Source organism: Ambystoma mexicanum, chromosome 3q, assembly GCF_040938575.1.
Source record: "Ambystoma mexicanum isolate Mex_15411 chromosome 3q, UKY_AmexF1_1, whole genome shotgun sequence".
Lineage (NCBI taxonomy): Eukaryota > Metazoa > Chordata > Amphibia > Caudata > Ambystomatidae > Ambystoma > Ambystoma mexicanum.
The window spans coordinates 10084597-10104433 of record NC_090926.1 but is presented as its reverse complement, the minus strand read 5'-3'; the positions used below and the strand labels follow the sequence as shown (position 1 = coordinate 10104433).

Genomic DNA, 19837 nt, shown 5'->3' with positions numbered 1-19837 from the left:
GTCGCACCCATGGTGATGCCTTTCTTTTGTTTATAGTATGTTCCATTGAACAAAAAGAAGCTATTTGCTAAGGAAAATTCCAGAATTTCCTTGACCATGGTAAAATGATGGTGGTGAGATGCAGAGATTTGTGCAAATGCATAGTCAATTGCATCCAACGCATGTTGGTGTTCGATTGCTGTGTAGAGTGCCTTGACATCAAGGGTAACCAATAGATAATTTGGTTCCCATGTGATTCCTTGTAGGATAGCCAGAGTGTGCATAGTATCCCGTAGATAGGTGGGGATTTTAGGCACTTCTTTTTCAATAACATTGTTGATGTACTTGGCTAAGGGTTCATTGATTGAACCTATCGCACTCATTATTGGTCAGCCTTCCGGTATGTTGTTGAAAGGTTTATGCACTTTCGGAAGGAAATATATTGTCGGGATCCTTGGGTGATCAGTTCTTAGAAACCTTTCTTCATCATCCGTTAGTACTCCTCTCGTGTGCCATTTCTTGATCAGTTGGATGGACTGCTCCTTAATGTTGTTGATGGGATTGCTGGGTAAGGCTTGGTAGCACCCCAGTGTTTCCAAGTGGGTTTGGGCCATCGTTATGTAATCCTTCCTATTCATGACAACAATGTTTCCCCCTTTGTCCGCCTCATTGATGATCAGGTCAGAATTCATGCAAAGATTGTTCATTGCATGAATTTCCTGGCTGTTCAGGTTAGCTTTCCTTCTTGTTTTTGCTTTGCGCATTTTGTCTTCCATTATATGCAAGTCTCTAGTTACTGCTTTGGAGAAGACCTCAATCGCATTGTCCCCTTGCAGGTTAGTGTGAAGGTTGATTTCCTCTCGAATTCTTTGATTTTGATGTCACACTCCTCAATGTCCAGATCATTCATTACTGATTCCTTTGTTAGTTCCTCTTCTTCTGTACAGGTTAGATTGACTAGTAAGTGTGTCTGGTCCAATGTGTCCATGGTTATGTCACTAATTAGTAGTTTGGGTTGAGATTTGGTTTTCCATTCCACCTTGGTTGCGTAGAATCTCTTGAGTTTGAGCTTTCTAGTGAATTTGAAAAGGTCCATATGCACATCTGTGAAGTTTAGCCGGTTTGTAGGAGCAAAGGATAGTCCTCTGTTGAGCATGGTTATCTCCGCTTTAGATAGTATTTCATCAGACAAATTCATTACCGAGTTAATTTCCTCTTACTTGGTTGCTGCAATTGCGTCCTGGATCTTGTTAGTCTTAGGATGACTTCTCTCTCGGAGGTGCGGTTTTTTTATCCCGCCCCTGCTTCCTCTGTATTTGGTCTTGCCATTCCCGTATTTGTTTCTAAGGGGTCCTTGAACCTCACCTGTTTGGTGTTGGCAAGATGGTATCCCTTTCTGTATTTCCTTATTTGATCTAAAAACCGTATCCACGTTGGATACTTGCAGATACAACTTCTGGTTCCGTAGGTTCGCCAGGTTCATCCTGTTGGTTTGGTGCCTCCTCAGTTGCGTTGTCCTGATTACTTGTTCGGGGCTGTTCCGTGCTTTCAGATTCACTGTCAACGTCAGAGCTCTGTGGTGAGCTATTGGGAGTACTTTCCCTTGAGGATGGTTTATAATGTTCGTCATATTTTGGTTGAAAGGTGAAGATCCTGTTCTCTCTGTAGTCTTGATCATCTCTTGCAAATTTGCGGCATTTTCTAATCTTGACTTCATCCTGATGGTTTTTCAAAATATCATACATGATTTTGAAGTATTTGTCCTTGGTGAGTACTGGTGTTTTATCAGCCTCTATTTCTTCCTTTAGTGTGTCAATATCTATGGTGATCCTCTTATGCTCTCTGTCAGCGTGCTCTATCAGTAGCTCGAGCATGATTTTTGAGCCATTCATCAGATTCTCTTCCCATAAGCCTGCTAAATCAGCATCCTCTGGATTCCTAAAGTCTGGAAAGATTATTATTTTCAGTCCACGGGGTATTTTATCTTGTTCAAGATATGTTTCCAGGGTAAATTTCTCCCAAAACTTGTTGATTTCCCTTATGCAGAGTCTTTCTAGTCTGATAAATTTGTACCGCAGTGTTTCCACTTGTGCAGATGGTGTTGCTGTTGGTTGTTCTGTTGGACCTCTGAGGATAAAGAGGGATTTGACATCTTCCTTTCTTGATAGTAGATAGTCAGCCATTCTTAGGTTCATTGGGATTGCTGGGAAGGCTGTGGTTGCCGGGTTCCTTGGTTTGAGGACAGTTTAACAGTTGTGTTAAGAGCACCAGGGACCATGGGTTGCCGCGCCCTACATCTCTTATCGGTGTACTAGCAGCCAGTCGGTGGAAACTTGTAAAAAGGCCTGTGCTCGTGGTGCCTATTGTGTGTATCCAGAGAGAATTGTTATAGTTTCCACTCATTCGGTGCGTGTACGATTTCTTATGCTGGGGTTTACCCCATTGCCTGTTTCGGCGCTGAAAAATGTAGTTCCACAAGGTTTGTAATTTTCATTCTTCCAATCTTTTATTCTCTCGAATTCATCAATTGATGATATAACAGGTGGTGCCGACACGTGTTTCGACCTAACAGGTCTTTTTCTAGGCTACCATTTATAACTTTTCTTTTTTGAATACATAAGGATTGGATACATATTTGGTGACAATGTGGTCCCCAGATCGGGCATTCGCCATTCGTGATTTGTGTTGTTATCGTGTGACATTTGTGTTTGGACACATTATGTGTGGGTGATTCAATTCCCAGTGAGTGTGATATATATACAGATTCATAGTGATTTGCAGATTGGTTCATACATTTTGCAGTAAGAGTCAATTTTTAATAAACAGTATTAATAACAGTATTGAGTACATGTTTAGGGAGAGAAAAGAAAAGATTTGCATAAGTTTGGATGGAAATGGTCCTAATTGGTTTTGAGTATTTGGTAATGATTGAGTCCGTTGCAACATATCTTACCTGGTAGGTAATATAGAGGGATTGTCTTGGGTCCTGCTAGTTGCAGGTAGGTCAGTTAGTTACTGGGTAGTTGACTTGGCGTGGGCTCAGTCTGCCTAGTTGCCTGATTGTTAGAGGTCAATGCCCAAGGGTAAGGAAAAGTTGTAGGCTATTGTGAATAGTTTGTGCCCAAAGGCTGCGCTGCTTAGACATAGTGTAAAGACAGGGTTCCGTGGTTCAGTTCATATTTTGTGTCAAATGTTACAATTGTGCGTCAAACCCTCCACTAACAACAGCCCCCACACCTCAAGGTGAAACAGCTGGTGAACCCATGCAGATCAGTGCTTTAAATGGTCCATTGACTGAACCTGAAAGACAATGTCGAAGAGTCAACCATCTCTATGTAATGTGGAAGGTCAGGGCATTTTCTGAACACATGTCCAGTACGTCGCGCCAGAAGCTTGGAAAACTTAAAGGCCTACTGTGCAGTACCACCTGGAGCATTGCAAGTGCCGAATGGAATTACCCAATAAATGATCTAAGGCCCAAATAACCGGACAGACTCAAAGAAAATGGCAAAATACTGCTTTATTATCAGTTCAATAAAGTAGGGAAACCTTTTGAACAACAGATTATAGCTCACACACTCTCAGCGCATTTCCATTTTAGAAACAGCTTTATACCAAAATTTGCCTCAGCTATGATGTCATCCTACGTGCCAAATAGTAAAACCTATCGGGCTGAGGGATTGGTTAAGGGAATATATATACCTATAGCTTGTATAAGCATTAGTATCATCAATGGCTGTCCCTTATCTGGTAGGCACACCTTAAACACCCTCTAACAACTTACAATACAGATGATAGCATAGTACAAGCAGCAGAAAGGCATCTGCAACAATGTATAAGTCATCATCACTTCGGCCCTCCCGATGGGTTGGCACGCTCTTCCAACCTTGGACATTCGGCTCGTTTGTAGCAAGTAAGCATGAAACCCAGGAACAGGGTAACAACGTCAGACAACTTCCTTTCTTAGCTAATTGGCCTACCAACTCTCATCATTTAGGCCCTAAACCAAGGCTTCTTCTTTGAAGTTGACCTTGGTGGCCGTTCCCTTCTTCTGAACTTTATAGGGAGTGAAGGTACATTGTTATCTTTGTCTGGAGCTTTATGAATAATCATTGCTTCCTGGTCTTACACCACGTGTAAGGAGACCATGATTTTGTCCATTCGGTCCTTTTATTTAGTGCTATTTAACTGCATTTTATTGTATGCTATTACACCTTTTGGCCTCTGGAGCCTTTGCTGCTCCTTCTTGTACATGCTTTCTGTATCTTTCTGTATCTTTGATTGTTCAATGCTTGGCACTTGCAATTATTCACTCCTTTACTTAATCTTACGTACACGGCTTATCCTCTTCGCCTTTTTTTGTTCCTCACAGTTGCTTCTTTATGTGGCATCCTTGATCCTAAGCCAAGCAAATAACCTTTGTTCCTTGCACAAGGCTGTTTTCAGCACCTGTCTAATCTGCAGCCTTTGTCTCTCTCCTCAAGACTTCTCGCTTACTATTATACAATGCTCACTTCCATCTTGTCAACATGGCTGCTTTTACCCTCGTTATATTTCCTACTTTAGCAAGCTTCTATGTTGTCTTATCTTCCTTGCGTTGCTGCGTACATACATCTACGACATCTCTTGTCACTTATCTTCTATGTGTATATGGTTTTCTTCATCTTTGCATTCATGTTTGCTTTTTTACTTCAGTTACATCTTCATTCTTTAGACATTCATTTGTTTAGATTCAGTGTGTCTATGTATCTTTTCTCTTTGTGTGATGTCACTTCTCTTCTGTTAGACTCTGCTTATAGTTCTTCTATGTCCAGGGGTGTCTGCAAGCTCATGTCTACTGCCTCCATTTGAGGGTACATTTGACATGGTTGTCTGAGTGCATAACATCTCTCATATCTTCAATGTGGTATTGGGGCGATATCAGGTGTCATGCACAGCGCTCTCTTACTGTTCTTCCAGTATGACAGAGGTGAGGGGTGAGCCCTATGGGTGACGTGTACATCTGCTTCTCTACACTACCCCCGTATGGGAAGCTTAGGGTGGCCCCAACCAAATCCAAGAATTATCTTCCCAAAGAGTCTGGATCCCTGATGTCACCAACTCCCTTGTTTATTCTTCTGGTATGTCTGACATGGGGCACCAAACCCAAAGACACAGTTCTGGCATCCGCATTATTGGACTGTGTGGCCACTGGTAATTATTTGGCCAAGGACTTTGTTCTGTCTTCTTCCAATGCTCAGAAACATAAAGAATATAACGCTGAAGTACAGCTCATTGATGGGACCCCGTCATCTTCCGGACCTATAGACCATTAATCCCTACCATTGCTATTGGAAATAAACCAGCACCACAAGCGATTAGTTTGTTTGTTTGTTTGTTTATTAATTTGATAATGCGCACCAGACCCGTAGGTAGCTGGGCGCAGCAGTATAAGTAGTCTTAAAGCTTAGTTACAGTACATATTGCATATACATGCATATACATACATCTTCATACATACTTTCACGTACATATAAGAATCCAGGCAAGATTTAGTACTAGCGCCAGTGGTTACAACATGATGGCGGCAAGTAATTACATATTGGTTAATGCCTAGGTAGATGCAAAAGGTGCGGTAGTTGTGCCCGGTGAAGCTTGGGCAGATGCAAGAGGTGCAGTGGTCATGTAAGGGACAGTAGCAAGGGGGTAAGGAGGATCCAGTTACGAGTCATTAGTGCGAAGCCATTTCAGTACATATGTCTATATTTAGGGTAAGGGTGTCCCAATCTAAGGTCAGGAGGGAGCATATTCCAAGATTGCGCAGCTATTACTGGGAAGCTGGTTCCTCCAGCCGTGGATCGTTTAAATCTAGGGATCTCGAGCATGGATGCGTTGGCAGATCTCTTGGGGCGGGTGGCTGTTCTCCTGGTGATTTTTTCCGAAAGGTAGGGAGGTGCTATGTTGTTCAGGCATTTGGAAGTGAGAGAAACTGTTTTGAGGAAGATTCTGTGCTTTATTTTTAGCCAGTGTGCCTTTATTCTGAATTTGGTAATGTGCTCTCTGTGGGGGATATTCAGTGCTGCTCTCAGGGCATTGTTTTGCAGTCTTTGTAGTTTATCTGTGACATACTTGTTGGCTCCCGAGTAGAGGGCGTTACAGCATTCTAATCTGGACATTATGAGAGCATTGGCCAGGGTAATGCAGCTGGTGCTAGAGAGGTACGGTCTAGCGGCTTGGATGAGTTTGCAAGTGTAGGCTGTTGAGGAGGCAAGGGAGTTGACTTGCCTCTTAAGGGTGAGAGAGGAATCCAAGTAGAATCCTAAGGTTTTGACCACAGGCATCCCCTTGATAATGTTATTATCAATGTTGAAGGATGCATAGTTTGGGCTTAGTTTTTTGAGGTTGGATTCAGAGCCTAGGATCAGTATCTCAGTTTTGTCGTCATTCAGGCAGAGGCTCTGTGATGCCATCCATGCCTGAATGAGGATATATATCTTGTTCACCAAGGCCGAGTCTGCTTTGAAGTTGCCCAAAAGGGGTATGAGCATCTGGGTGTCATCTGCATAGTTAGTGTAGGTGACGCACAGTCTATCCAACTTGTCGAACAGCGGTTTGGTGAAGATGTTATACATGGTGGGTGAGACACAGGATCCTTGTGGGACTCCGCAGGATATTTGGATAGGATCGGCGGAGGCTGAAGAGGAGAAGACTCTCATAGTGCGGTTGGCTAGAAAGGATTGGACCCATGCTATGGCCTTACTTGAGAAGTTGGCTGCAAGCCTAAGATGGTTGCATAAGACTGCATGATCCACCACGTCGAAGGCTGCTGACAAGTCCAATAGAAGTAGCAGAGCTGTTTTCCCGTTATCCTTCAGCTCCTCGATTTGAGTCTTGATGTCTAGCAAGAATATTTCAGTGCCATGGAGGGGGCGGAAGCCAGATTGTCGTGGACCTAGTAGATGGTTGGTTTCTAGATAATCCTGAATTTGTAAGTAAGCTACTCTGTCAATAGTTTTAAGTACGAAAGGCACGGTGGTGATGGGTCTATAGTTAGTTGGTATGGTAGGATCTATGGTTTGTTTTTTAAGCAGGGGGAGGACCCAAGATTCTTTCAGGTTGGTCGGCACTGTGTTTGATTTAAAGGAGGAGTTTATGAGCGTGGAAATAAAGGGGGCTAGGACCCTGGCTGCATCCTTTATTATTTGCGCTGGGCAGCTGTCGCCTTTGCAGTTAGACGGTTTGAGGGAAAGTATGACTTTTTCTGTGTCAATAGTGGAGATGGTCTTGAAACTGAAGGGCGGGTTGTTCTTGTTTCCGTCTTTTGTGGAGGTTGTTGATCGAAGAGGGGCAGTGTGGCCTTTTTGTTGGCTATTTTGAGTTGGAGAGAGGATATTTTATTTGCTAGGGAATTTTGTATGTTGGTACAGCATGTCTTGTCCTTGGGTGCATTATCTATCACTTGGATTGGTGACTCAATTTCCCGTAGGATGGAGAAGAGTTCCTTAGTGTTGGATTTGGCTATTGCAATTCTGACATTGAGTATATTCTTTTTAGTATTGTTTTTTGTAGAGATAAGATAGTTCAGTTAGTTTATCTTTGTTGGAGCTGGTGGGGGAGCTTTGCCAGATCGCTTGGAGCTTTCTTTTTTGTAGTCTTTGCTCTTTTAGTTGGGGCATGAACCAGGTATTCAGATGTGATTCCTGCTTGCCTTTGCACAGTTTGACTGGTGCGATTGTGTCCAGTGCCTTGGTCATGGCGTTGTTGAAGGTATTTGCTAGTGTGTCAGGATCGGCATCACTTTCCAGCCCGTTAATGACAGGGAGGAGGTGGGGGGTGTGTTTTTCTGCCGAGATGTCCTTGTTACTTTGGGTCGAGAGGGGAGGTGCCATGCTAATAGTTTTGGGGCTGAGGAGATCAAGTGTGGGGGAGAATCTGATAAGGAAGTGATCCGTCCAGAGTTGTGGGACAGTATCAGTAATGGCGATATTGCAGTTTAGATCGGATACCCAGTCAAGGACTGTGTGACTTTTTGAGTGAAGACTTTTTGAGTGAATCTGTGATCAATTAGTAAGGTTGCTATAGAGTGAGCGTGTTTATTAGCTGTATCATTAAAGCCAAGGTTAATGTCACCCATCAGCAGAATTTGTGAGTGGTCTTTTGTATTATTGGCTAAGAGACTGGTTAGGTCATCTTCAAAATTTCCTAGTGGTCCCGGTGGCCTGTACACCAAGTGGATGGTAAGCATGCGGTTATTAGATCGCAGCAGTTTAGCTGTGAGTATTTCACAAGATGGGCATGGTGATGAGGTGGCAAGCCTAATGGGGAGGGTGGTTTTGGAGATGATGCCTAATCCACCACCTCTAGCTTTAGGCCTATCTGCTCTGAGTATCTGGTAGCTGTCGGTGACAGCTCTCATAAGGGTTGGTCCTGCTGCCTCATGGAGCCAAGTTTCAGTTATGGCAAGCAGGTCCAGATTATCATTAACTAGGATGTCTGCTATTTCGGTAGCATGGGCTACCATAGATCGGGCGTTGATAAGCGATCCAGTTAACTTCACAGTGCTATTGAGTTTGGGTGAGGTTGGGAGTATGGTTGTGTGGGTATTCTGGCTTCTGAGGTTCTTTATTGAGGTGGAAGCGTGAACGAGTTTGGGGTGTTTGTTTTAATTGCCTGAGCTTGCTTAGATAGAGGCTCAGTGGAGTAGGTTGTGATAAGTCTAGTGTGCGTATTTGTGTTGTTGGTTTCGGGTTCATAGAGGCAGGGCAGTCTTACCCTGAGTCTTGTATTTCTGTCCTTGGGTGGGCATGTTAGGAAGGTAGTGAAGGCCATGATGATGATCAGACCAAGTGGGAATAGGGTGGTCAGGGTTTTCTGATTTATACTCATATTGGGTGGGATAGTGGTCACTTGTCGATTTGTAGTAGGAGGAGGCTGATTTTATGGGTGGTCAGATTTACTTTCAGTGGTAAGGGTGGGTCTCTTGTGTCTAAGTAGGGCAGCAATTATTATTGCAGGTCATTTCCAGAGTATGCCTATGAGCAGTTTCTACCATATGGGCAAGATGCTAAATCCTGATAGGTAGGTACAGTTATTTGGCAACAAAGGCGAAGAATACTTTTATACTTGTCTAGATTCTAATTTCACAGTAAAGGCAAAAAATGCTAAATCCTGACAGTTATGTGCCGTTATAGGCAGTTGAGCGGAGAATACTTTCATGCTTGCATAGGTATAGTTATTTGGCAACAGAGGCGGAGAATACTTTCATACTTTATCTAGATTCGAAAATCACAGTAAGGGCAAAAATGCTAAATCCTGACAGGTAGGTATAGTTATTTGGCAACAGAGGTGGAGAATACTTTCATACTTTATCTAGATTCGAAAATCACATTAAGGGCAAAAATGCTAAATCCTGACAGGTAGGCATAGTTATTTGGCAACAGAGGTGGTGAATACTTTCATACTTTATCTAGATTCGAAAATCAAAGTAAGGGCAAAAATGCTAAATCCTGACAGGTAGGTATACTTATTTGGCAACAGAGGCGGAGAATACTTATATGCTTGCCTAGAATCGACATTCACAGTAATGGCAAAAAATGCTAAATCCTGAAAGTTATGTGCATTTATTAGCAAATAGAGGCAGAGAATACGTTCAAGTTATGCCTTGTTTCAGATCCCACTATATGGATAGTTTCAGGTGATAATGTCAGCATGGCAGTATCAGAGTGGATATAGTGATAGATCACTTAGGTGAAATAACTGTCTGTGAGGGTGCGCCCAGTAGCCTGTGATAGGGTTGTGTGCAAGTACTTTACGAGGATTTGCAGAGCAGTAGTTAGTGAGTGAGTGCAGGGTATGGACCCTAGCCGTGCAGGCGTTGGTATGCAGGTGGCTAAGATGATGATAGCCTTATGGCCTGTGGTGGTGCGCAGAGGGCGGAAGCCCGGCGGTAAGGTACAGCACGGTTATACAGCGGCAATGGTGCATCGGCTACAGATAATGAGTGCTCAGATGAACGTACAACGTAAAGAGAGCCTGGGATGGGCAACACGTTGGGGTTGGTGGTATGCCTCGGTGGCATGAAGTGTACCTTGTAGTGAGTTCTCCGGAAGAGGTCCGTCGAGCAGAGTGTCCGGCGGTCAGCTGGAAAGGCGTGGACAGGCTGGGACAGGAGAAAGGCCTTAGTGCAGGCCTTCGTGCTGGAGGCCTTCTACGCCTACCGGCTTGCAGGATTGTCCAGAAAAGCATGCTAGCCAGCCAATGGGGCCAGCAGAGTGGCTTGGGTGTGCCACAACAGGAAGCAGCTGAGTTGGGGCATCGGGCGGCCATCTTGGACGGTCGCCAGCGAGATCCACTCGGAGTGGGTCTGATTGTAGAACGCTGTATAGCGAGCGTAGAGGCAGATCAGTAATTCTTCTGCCAAGTTAGGGGCCGTGCACGTTGAAGAGCGCTTTTTGCAGAATTATTGGCGGATTGGGCATAGATGAGGGAAGAGTCCACAGACCTACCTCAATGAAGGGGGAGAATCTCTCAATATCATCAAATTTCCTGTGTACGCGATAGTATTGGGCCTACCATGGCTCATGACTCATAATCCATGCCTCAACGTGTCCACTTGTGTCGTGATTTTCGCCACAGACCACTGTACTATCCTCTCCGGCACTACTAACTGTTCTTCATCTGTGTGGAATACTGCACAGCCACTTCCTGAGTCGATTTGAGCCAACAGATTTAATGTCTGTCCCTGGCAGTTGATTACCAACAAAATTAAGACATTTTTCGGGAGACTGTGCCTATTCTCTTACTTCCACATAGAGACTATGACTGCGAGATAAACTTAGAACCCAGCCATGTTTTACCCAACGGATGGCTCTATTCCTTAACTGAGGTGAAATATACAGAATTGAAGAAGTTTTTGGCCGAGTGTCTTGAACATGGATATATAGCTCCCTAAAAGTCTTCTCTTGGCTCTCCTCTGTTTTTTGTCGTTTGCTCAATGACATCACTATTAAATATTGTTCCCTGTTGCCTCTGATCACAGACATACTGGATTCTCTGCATAATGCTAAGATTTTCTCCAACTTGGATCTGCGGGGGGCATACCACCTGGTCAGAATTAAGTCGGTGCACAGGTGGAAAACAGCTTTTAAAACACCCTTTGGGCGTTTTGAGTACAAGTGATGCCATTTGGTCTCAGTGATGCCCCAGTGATTTTACAGTGGTTCATGGACTCTGTGTACTCAGACCTGATTGGCCAGGCCATATGGGGGTATTTGGATGATATTCTAGTCTTTTCCATAACCCCAGAACAATATGTCACTCATTTAACAGAAGTCTTGAGACGCTTATAGCCAAAACATCTCTTTGCCAAACTGGAAAAAGGCCAGTTCCATGTGACCACTATGGAGTGTCTGGGCTATGTTATCAGCGCAGAGGAAGTACAGATGGATCCCAAAAAGGTACGGGAAATGCTATTGGGATCTTCACCCCCGGATCTCAAAGCTTTACAATGATTCATTGTATTTGCTAACTACTACAGGGGCTTCATCTCTAATGTTGCCATTAAAACTTTGGAATTAACAAAAAACGAATGAGTACCAAACAACCCGATAAATTGAATCAGAAAGCTAAACAAGCGTTCCAAGATCTCAAGTTTGCCTTTACTCAAGCTCCTATCCTACAACATCTGGACACAACCCGGCCATACATCATGGAAGCAGATGCTTTGGAACAGGCGCTGGGCGCTGTTCTTCTCCAAATGGATCAGAGTACTCAAACCAAATTACCAGTGGCCTATTATTCCAGGAGGTTGACACCCAGTGGCCAGGACATCTTGATTATCGAGAAAGAACTATTGGCCATCAAGGTGGCTTTTGAGTAATGGGGCAGCATCTTCTAGGTGGACGGTTCAAGGCTGAAGTCCACACTGATCACCAAAACCTGCAGTACCTTCGTACTCAACAGTGTCATAATGGGAGATAGGTGAGATGGGCATGCTTTTTCTTGCAATATGACTTTTTTGTGACTTACATACCGGGCACACAGAACATTCAAGCCAACACTCTGTCCTGCTCCTTATACACTTCCAGGAGTGCCGAACATCCTAGATTCGTCTTATCTTCTGTCACACTTCCTGGCAGCAGTTCAACCCCTGAATCAAACCACCATTGATCCTGACATACCAGTCTTGATTGGGAAACCATTGGATAGTATGAAAGATGGTCTGCTCTTCCACAACAATCGACTCTACATACACACTTCGAACCTACGGGGTATTGTTCTTTCTCAGATCCATGGCTCTACCCTGGCTAGCCATTGGGGCATTTGAGCCACTGCTGAACTTATCAGCTGACAATTTTGGTAGCCAGGATTACAAGAACAAGCACGGGAATATGTAACATCCTGTCCTATCTGTGCCCAAGCCAAGCCAAGTCTGAACACAAGCGGTTGGACTTCTGCATCCCTTGGACATACCTCACCATGCCTGGCATACCATTGTCACAGATTTCATTGTAGATCTGCCTCCTTTGGATGCGTCAACATGTATAATGGTGGTAGTGGACTGTTTTTCCAAAATGGTACATTTTATTCCACTACCTGGTCTACCTACCACTCCACGGATGGCGGAAGGCTTCTTTACCCATATCTACTGTCTACATGGCTTACCCGACAAAATCATCTCTGATAGTGGCACACAATACACTTCCCACTTCTGGACATCTTTGTGCAGACTCTTTGACATAAACACTGCTTTCAGTTTCAGATACCATCCCCAAACGAATGGGCGAACTGGAACAGACCAATCTGACTCTGGAGCAGTACCTGTGTTGTTTCACTAGCGGCATCCAATCTAACTGGAATAAGTACCTGCTCATGGCAGAAGTGGCCTATAGCAACTCAGCTCATTCCACTGGTGTCAGCCCCTTTTTCTGTAGCATGGGTTTCCATCCGAACATGTTGCCCATGACTGCAAGTAACCACGGATTTGCGACATCCAGTGCTGGCCTAGTGCCTAGTTTAAAGGACGTTCATCAGTAAGTTACAGCACTCCTTCAAACTGCTCAGGCGGCTGTTAAGAAAGCAGTCAACCATCACCAAACTGTCAAACCTGTATATCTGGTCACAAGGTATGGCTTTGAACCAGAAACCTACCTTTGCGGAATGTCCCTCGAAAACTCATCCCTCGTTTTGCTGTCCCGTTCCAGATCATTCACTGTCTGTCTTCTGTGGCATTTTGTCTTCAGCTGCCTACCTCCCAGAGGATCCACCCTGTCTTTCACATATCCTTGCTGAAGCCTTATCGAGGCGATGTGTTTTGGTGCCACAGCCCGCGGCCTTGGCCTCTTATGAAGGATGAAACCCCTGAATATGAGGTTGCTGACATTTGTGATAGCAATTTCTGCTGTGGCTGACTCTACTATCTGGTGTCCTGGAAAGGATATGCATCCTGTGCCAAATGCCTGGGATCCAGCTACTGGTGTCCATGCCCCATGTTTGATTCGCCAATTCTACCTGCGTTGTCCTTGGAAGCCTGGTGCTCCTTCCGGTCCTCGTGGTGGGCGGCATGTCGTGGCACTTATCCGGCTGACACTCCACGTCTCTCTTCCGAGGCGGGTCTGATGGCAACTTCGGGGCCACCTGCGACCGTGGCCGGTCTTCAAGCCATGCAGCTGCATTCCTTGCATGCGCGGTACAGGCTGCATGGTCTATTACCACGTGTAACCCGCAAGCAGGTGCACGGCCTACATTGGCTGCACATCACATAAGAACATTGCAAACACCGACCTTGGTGCATCAAAACATCATCTTGAGTTTTACTTGTTGCTTGCCTGAACACTGCTGCTTGTTCTGGTATTGCAGCTTTTGCATTAGTATCCTGCTGGCTAGCCTAGTTACTTTTCTCTTTTTCCTGCATGTTTTGCCCTGGTGCTGGAAACCTTATTCTGTTGCCTCCTTTCTCGCAATTCTACTATTCTTTTCTTTTTCAACTCCTGGCCACCCACGCTCAGTGCTTTGCACTGCCAGGCATCACGTTAATTGTGGGGGGCTCCTCTTTTGTGGTTCTGGGGAACTGCTCCCTGCCTCACCCTAGTCATCACCCTCTGGCTTTAGTCAAGAGGTGGACTCCCACACTACACTGCCTATAGCACCAGACGGACACCCCTTCCCAGCACTTTACTGCACCGTCAACCACGCCGGACTACAGGTACGCGGGAATCACATGGGCTCACCTTGACACTGAGCCAATGTCCTTGTCCAGATTCTCTGCTCCTCTCCCCCATATTAATCACAGGTTCAGTGTGTCCTCTGCATACCTCGTCTTCACTCTCAAACTTCAGTGGTTTGCGTTCTATGTGCCCTCCTTCACAGCAACATCTCTTGGTTGATTCCCCTCAGTGGTTCAGTCAGCCCCTGATCTGGACTGCACAGTAGTCTTGCTGATGGATCTCAGATTGGTGGCTCATCCCCTCCTCCTACTCTTGATCATGGTGTGTGCACTAGTACCTCTCCCCCTATTCTCTTCCTGAGGTCAATATTGCAAGATAGGTTGAGCCCACCAGGCTTGGATATGTAACCACAGATGACAGACTCATTCCGTTCTCTGTTCAGCTTCCCTAGGATAGCTGACTCCCAACATTTAACAACCAAACGGTTTAAATTCTGGACATCTTTCTCAAATTCTGAGAACACTTACAATTCGACCGTTTTTCTGAAATAATCTGCCCTTGCTTACTGCTGAATAAATCACACGTGAGCAAGAAACAGGCTGGGCCTGGTCACCCGACGCTAGAGCAATGTTAAGGAGACTCAACTTTTTCCCGATTTCCCGCTCAAATCCAGCAACTGTGACTTCTCGTTCCAAGTATAAACAGTATAGTCGTGCAAAAAAGTGCATCCATCTGCTGCCATTCCCTGCTATCAAATGTTGAAATGGTCCCTGTAGCTTAATGGGTCGAGGGTTACCTTGGGAGGTGGTCTGCACCATCCATAACTCTGTATGGACTAATACTTGTATTCATCATGCTTCATTGGGATTCCTTCATCCTCACTCATGATTTTTTGTTTTCTTTCTGTTGCCTGTAGTAGCAATTTAGCTTGAATTTTTCTAAGCGTGTTGCTTGCCTATTATATCCAAAGTCAGAGACAAGTAGGGTCTGTGCTGCTACAGGGAAATTATCAAACTAAATGGATTCATCTGTCAATATACAGTAATGTATTTTGCTCCCTGTCCCCCTACCCAATCGCAATGTCTTACCCTTGCTCTGTCTTTCTCCTGTAGGATAGCCAAGGCAGTCCAGACTCCCTTGGCATCGGAGGTTTCAATGAGAACTTCTTCCCCCTGGAAAGCATTGTGGGATCACCAGCCCTTGATCACTATCTTGGCAACATCGAGAAGGTACCTCTGAACCCAGACCAGCCTTGGGACAGTTGGCCAAAGGAAGACCCTATCCCAGGTAAGATGCCTATCTGTTTCCCCCGACGTAACTACACGTCTTCCTATCTCCAACATCCCCTGCTGCTGAGCGCATATGTTTCCACAGTGACTGCTTGCTGATGTATGGATAACAGCAGGGTACTCTGGGGTCTGTGCCTCACTGTACTGCCTGCCATGTGTCTGATTGCTTCACTACCGCACACTGGCAGGGAAGTGATGAGCGTATAATAGTAACATCCTGCCATGGAATGCAGTCTCCTAGGAGAGTAGTATTGAGCAGATGGAGGCCCTTCTCTCCTGAGCTATTCCCATATATTTTACTTTTCCATGCCATGGCTTATAATTAGTAAGAGGATCCAAGGGAAATGGGGACTGTGAGAATTCTGTACACTCCATCACATGCAGCATGGCAGTCAGCAATTTGATGGTATCTTTCCCTTCGCCTTCCTCTGAATTGGGAGTTTTAGAGAGGAAGAAACACATTGGTTATTTAGCATTTTGCAAAGGGGCTAGCTCCGTGACCATCAACATCCTCCTCGAAGGCAATCATTACTAACAGGAATTCCATGGACATTTTGCTGCTAGAAGTTATCTTTACACTTGCACCTAATTCTGCTGTCAAAATGTACAATTCTACTAGTAAAACAAATGGAATGTTTAATATCTTATGACAGTACTATGCCAAGTTAATCTTCCAAGCATCAGTCTGAATGAAAAACAGAGCTCCAACTCTGGTACTTCCAAAGAAGTGCTACCAGGAGGGAGGTGTGAATGCTCCTAAATGTGACAGCAACCCCTGTGGGTGTGGTGGCCATTCCTGAGGTTAACGTTTTTCTCCTATCTGAAAAGAGTGAAGCTTGACTAGTGTAAGGAAGGCATGGTATCAAACAGTGAAGACAGACACAAGTGATCACAGTTCAAGGCTGTTTATTGAACTTCAATTGGGTTTGAAAAATGCCTATCTAATCCTAAATCTAAAGATGGGAGCAAGCTAGAAACCATCAAATAATAATAACGCAGTCCTAGTAGAGTATGGTCAAAATAAAAGGGCCTATACTAATAAACCTATTGGCAATCCTTACTTATAAATACAAATGGTGTGGGAAACAATGTTATACAAAAGAAAAGTGTTCAAGAAAGGATATGTCAGGATAGTTGCGCCTTTAGCTTCCCTTCCCGTTTCCAGCATGGGACAACGCGGCACACTAGAGCTTAGCAATTATTCTGGCTTTTCTAGCATGAGGATGCAGTTCAAAATCTCAGTATCAGGACCTTCTGGGCCAAAGTCTCTTTGCCATTCAAAGTCTCTTATTTAAGAGGGCCTGATGCACCAAACAAACATTCAAAGTTCCTTTCTCCTCGGGATTCTAATATGCACAACTTTTATGGTGATTCACTGTTCACCCTGGGCCCCCCTCTGCCGGGCTCAGACCCACTTTAACACAAAACCTTCAATTGGTCTTCCTCCACCATTCTCGGGCCAAATTCATCTACTTTTCCAAACTTTCTTTACTATATCAAAATCGAAGGCTTTAAACTGTGCGCAGGATTTTGCTTGACCCGTCGCAAAACCACTTTGATTCACAATTTGTTGTTCTCTTCTTAATATAACCCTTTAACTTTCACTCCTGCCACTTTCCAGCTGGATATCTTAGAGACCTTCGATTGAGCACCCATATGGTGCCAGACCAACCTGTCAAAGGTATCGTATCAAAGTCTCTTCAAAGTTCAAACACTCATCCGCAGTTCAACTTTTATTTGCGTCTTTTCTCACACGCATTTTAACAATGTTCGTTCCAGCGCTCGCCATACAATGTTGCAGCCTGCAACCTTGGCTTTAACACAGAACGGTCTTGTATCGGTCTCCCTAACTCACTGGCTCTGTTGATTTCACTGACGATGCTTTGTTCTTGGCGCCAAGGACAGTACCATGGTGGCAGCTGCTTCTCCCCGCCTTGATAAGTGGAGAAGGGGGAGGCCCCGGGTATCTCCGACAAACAATACAGGATTCTTCAGCCTGGTTTCCTGGTCTTATGCTTTCTAATATTGAGAGCTTGTGAAAGTAACGATCTCTTGTCTGAAATGTCAAGGGAATTTCCCTACTTGCGATGCCCTCCTGTTTTGCTGTCTTTCTTCTCTCATTCAGCTGCCTTCTCGAAACTGCTGTTTCCTCATGTGCTTTGCCTCACTCATACAACGCCTTTCTCTTCCTTCGTAGCCCCCATCTTTATACACCTGGGTCATGTTAAAAAGCTGCAGGTATGAGTGATGGTCAGTAATTGCCTGACCTCGCCTGATCATTGCATTGGGACATGTCAGGTATGCTGCTCGAATGTTAGTCTGTTTTCTCCCAGAGCGGGCTGTCCGTGTGAAAGTGTTCGTGTAGGAAGGGGCGGGGTGTTAGAGTTCCTAGGTATCCTATCTGATAGGATGGGGTAAAAGTGTTACATGGAATGGGGTACCGCGTCTCGCCATTCAGACTCCCACTCCCCGAAGGCCCCTCACCCAGGTGATGCTCCTGCACTGGCCCACCCCAGCAACTCGATCCAAATGCGATGGCCCTGTCCTGGCCACCTGGATGACAGATCTCTGGGGACTAGCGGTGAGACACCTTCTGGTTTCTCACACTAGGGAATTCAGCAATTAATGTAATTGTCATTTTTATAGTACCTTTCACCCATCAATGTTAGTATCCACTAAGACATAAAGCTCACCCTTTATTGCGTAATGGGATGAGTACCATTTCTGTTTGCCTGTGCCATTGTCCGACTGGAGTTTAAGCAAACCTCTGACTGCCTCTACCACGCAGCCTAGACTCCTGACTCTGCTGGTCCTACAGCACACCATTTAGTATTAGCCAAGAAATCTTCTTTCCTTAGGGTTTCTAAAACTGTCCCGCACCTTTTCCTGATGATTCTTCCTACTCTAGCTGCACATAGCAATGTCATCCAAATACACCTACTGCATCCTCCCAAAATGGAATCTGGGTGAGAGAACATATCAGCTCCAACCTTCAAAACGTTGCCTCTGCCTGATAAAGTTCAAAGAAAAGAACCGCACATTGGAATAACCCTTTAGGATAGCAGATGCAATTACTGTTCCTTCATATTTTGTTAGGGGAGTTTGCCACTTAATGTTCTTCAGGTTAGCCTGAAAAATAACTGTTAAATCCTTCACTCGGCTCAGTCACCCGGGGAATGATATAGCCATTAATTGGATTTTTATGACAACATTTTGTTTTTCAAGTCATTACAAAATCTTACTGGCCCTTCATCTTTGCAGCTCATTCTATGGTACTAGGACATTTACTGGATGAATGTTTAATAAGCATCTACTAACTTTCACTCCACTATTTGGTATAGTCTTGTTATTTAAGGATTTTCACATTTTGTGCTTTGGTTTGCACTCCTAGCAGGGTGACAATGTCATGCATTAAGTCTGTTTTATGTCTTAAAGTCTACTTTTAAAACTGAGACGTACGAAAATGAGACTGGGAAAGGTTTTATGTATTGGGAATGTATAATGCGCCTAGACACAATGTGTTTCGAGGCACAACAAGACAAGAGGGTGGGGGAAAAGGGAGGACAAGACAAAAATTATCTCACTTGGCCTTGGATTGTTCAAGTGCAGTAAAGAGAAGTGCAGGAGAAGGGCGGAGTGACGGTCAGGGCGGCCAGGCCTGTGATAAAAGTGAGTGCCGGGGAAGGCCAGGACAGAACCAGGGGAAAGCAGAGAGTGCAGGGGAAGGAAGGCCCACGAGCTAAGTGTGACATAAGGGGCTGGAAGGGCAAAAAAGGTGCAGACCCAGCTAGGTTAGTGTAGGGAGGGCCCTGGAAGGGCAAGTGCAGGTTGATGGGGGCGTCAGGGGAGACCAAGTGCAGGAGTAGACTAGATTAGTGGGGCTTGGTGCCCTTTAGGACTCTGAGGGAACCCGGCAGCCAGTCAAGAAGCAGACAGTGACATTAGCAGGGGAGTGGGAGAGGAAAGGAGGAAGAGAAAAGGAAGGTCCTGAGAAGCTTTCAGAACTTAAGGAGATCCAGCTCAAGTCTGAGAGGGGCAGGGAGGCCATTCCATAGTTAGGCATCTGCGGAGGAGAGGGATCTACCATCCACTCTCTGCTTGGAAAAAGCGTCTGATCTGCAGATAGTTGGAGCTAGATGACCAAAGAGCTCTAACAGGGAGGTATTTAGGGAGAGAGAGTTAGATATAGAGGGGTCCCAGGACCCAGAAAGCCTTGTGGATGAAGCAGACGATCTTGAACTTGTTCCTCGCAGCAACCGGGAGCCAGTGGAGAGAATTTAGGGCTGGAGAGATACAGTCCCTGGGCTTGAGGCCAAGTATAAGTCTTGCAGTCCAAGTTTGTCTACCTATGTTTATTATTGTTTGAGTTCCACTTCAAAAGTCAAGCCTCTTTTTCTATTTTCATTATGTACTTTTTAGGGGATC

At 44.9% G+C, this 19837-nt stretch overlaps 1 protein-coding gene across 3 annotated transcripts in view; it reads left to right on the top strand.

Moving 5' to 3' along the window:
- CACNA1I (calcium voltage-gated channel subunit alpha1 I) overlaps positions 1–19837 on the top strand; it is a 1993092-nt gene that overhangs the window by 1966303 nt on the left and 6952 nt on the right. For all 3 annotated transcript variants that reach the window (XM_069652938.1, XM_069652937.1, XM_069652936.1), the window contains exon 35: positions 15236–15410. In XM_069652938.1, coding sequence (XP_069509039.1) covers positions 15236–15410 — 175 coding nt within the window. The remainder of the gene's footprint in view (positions 1–15235; positions 15411–19837) is intronic.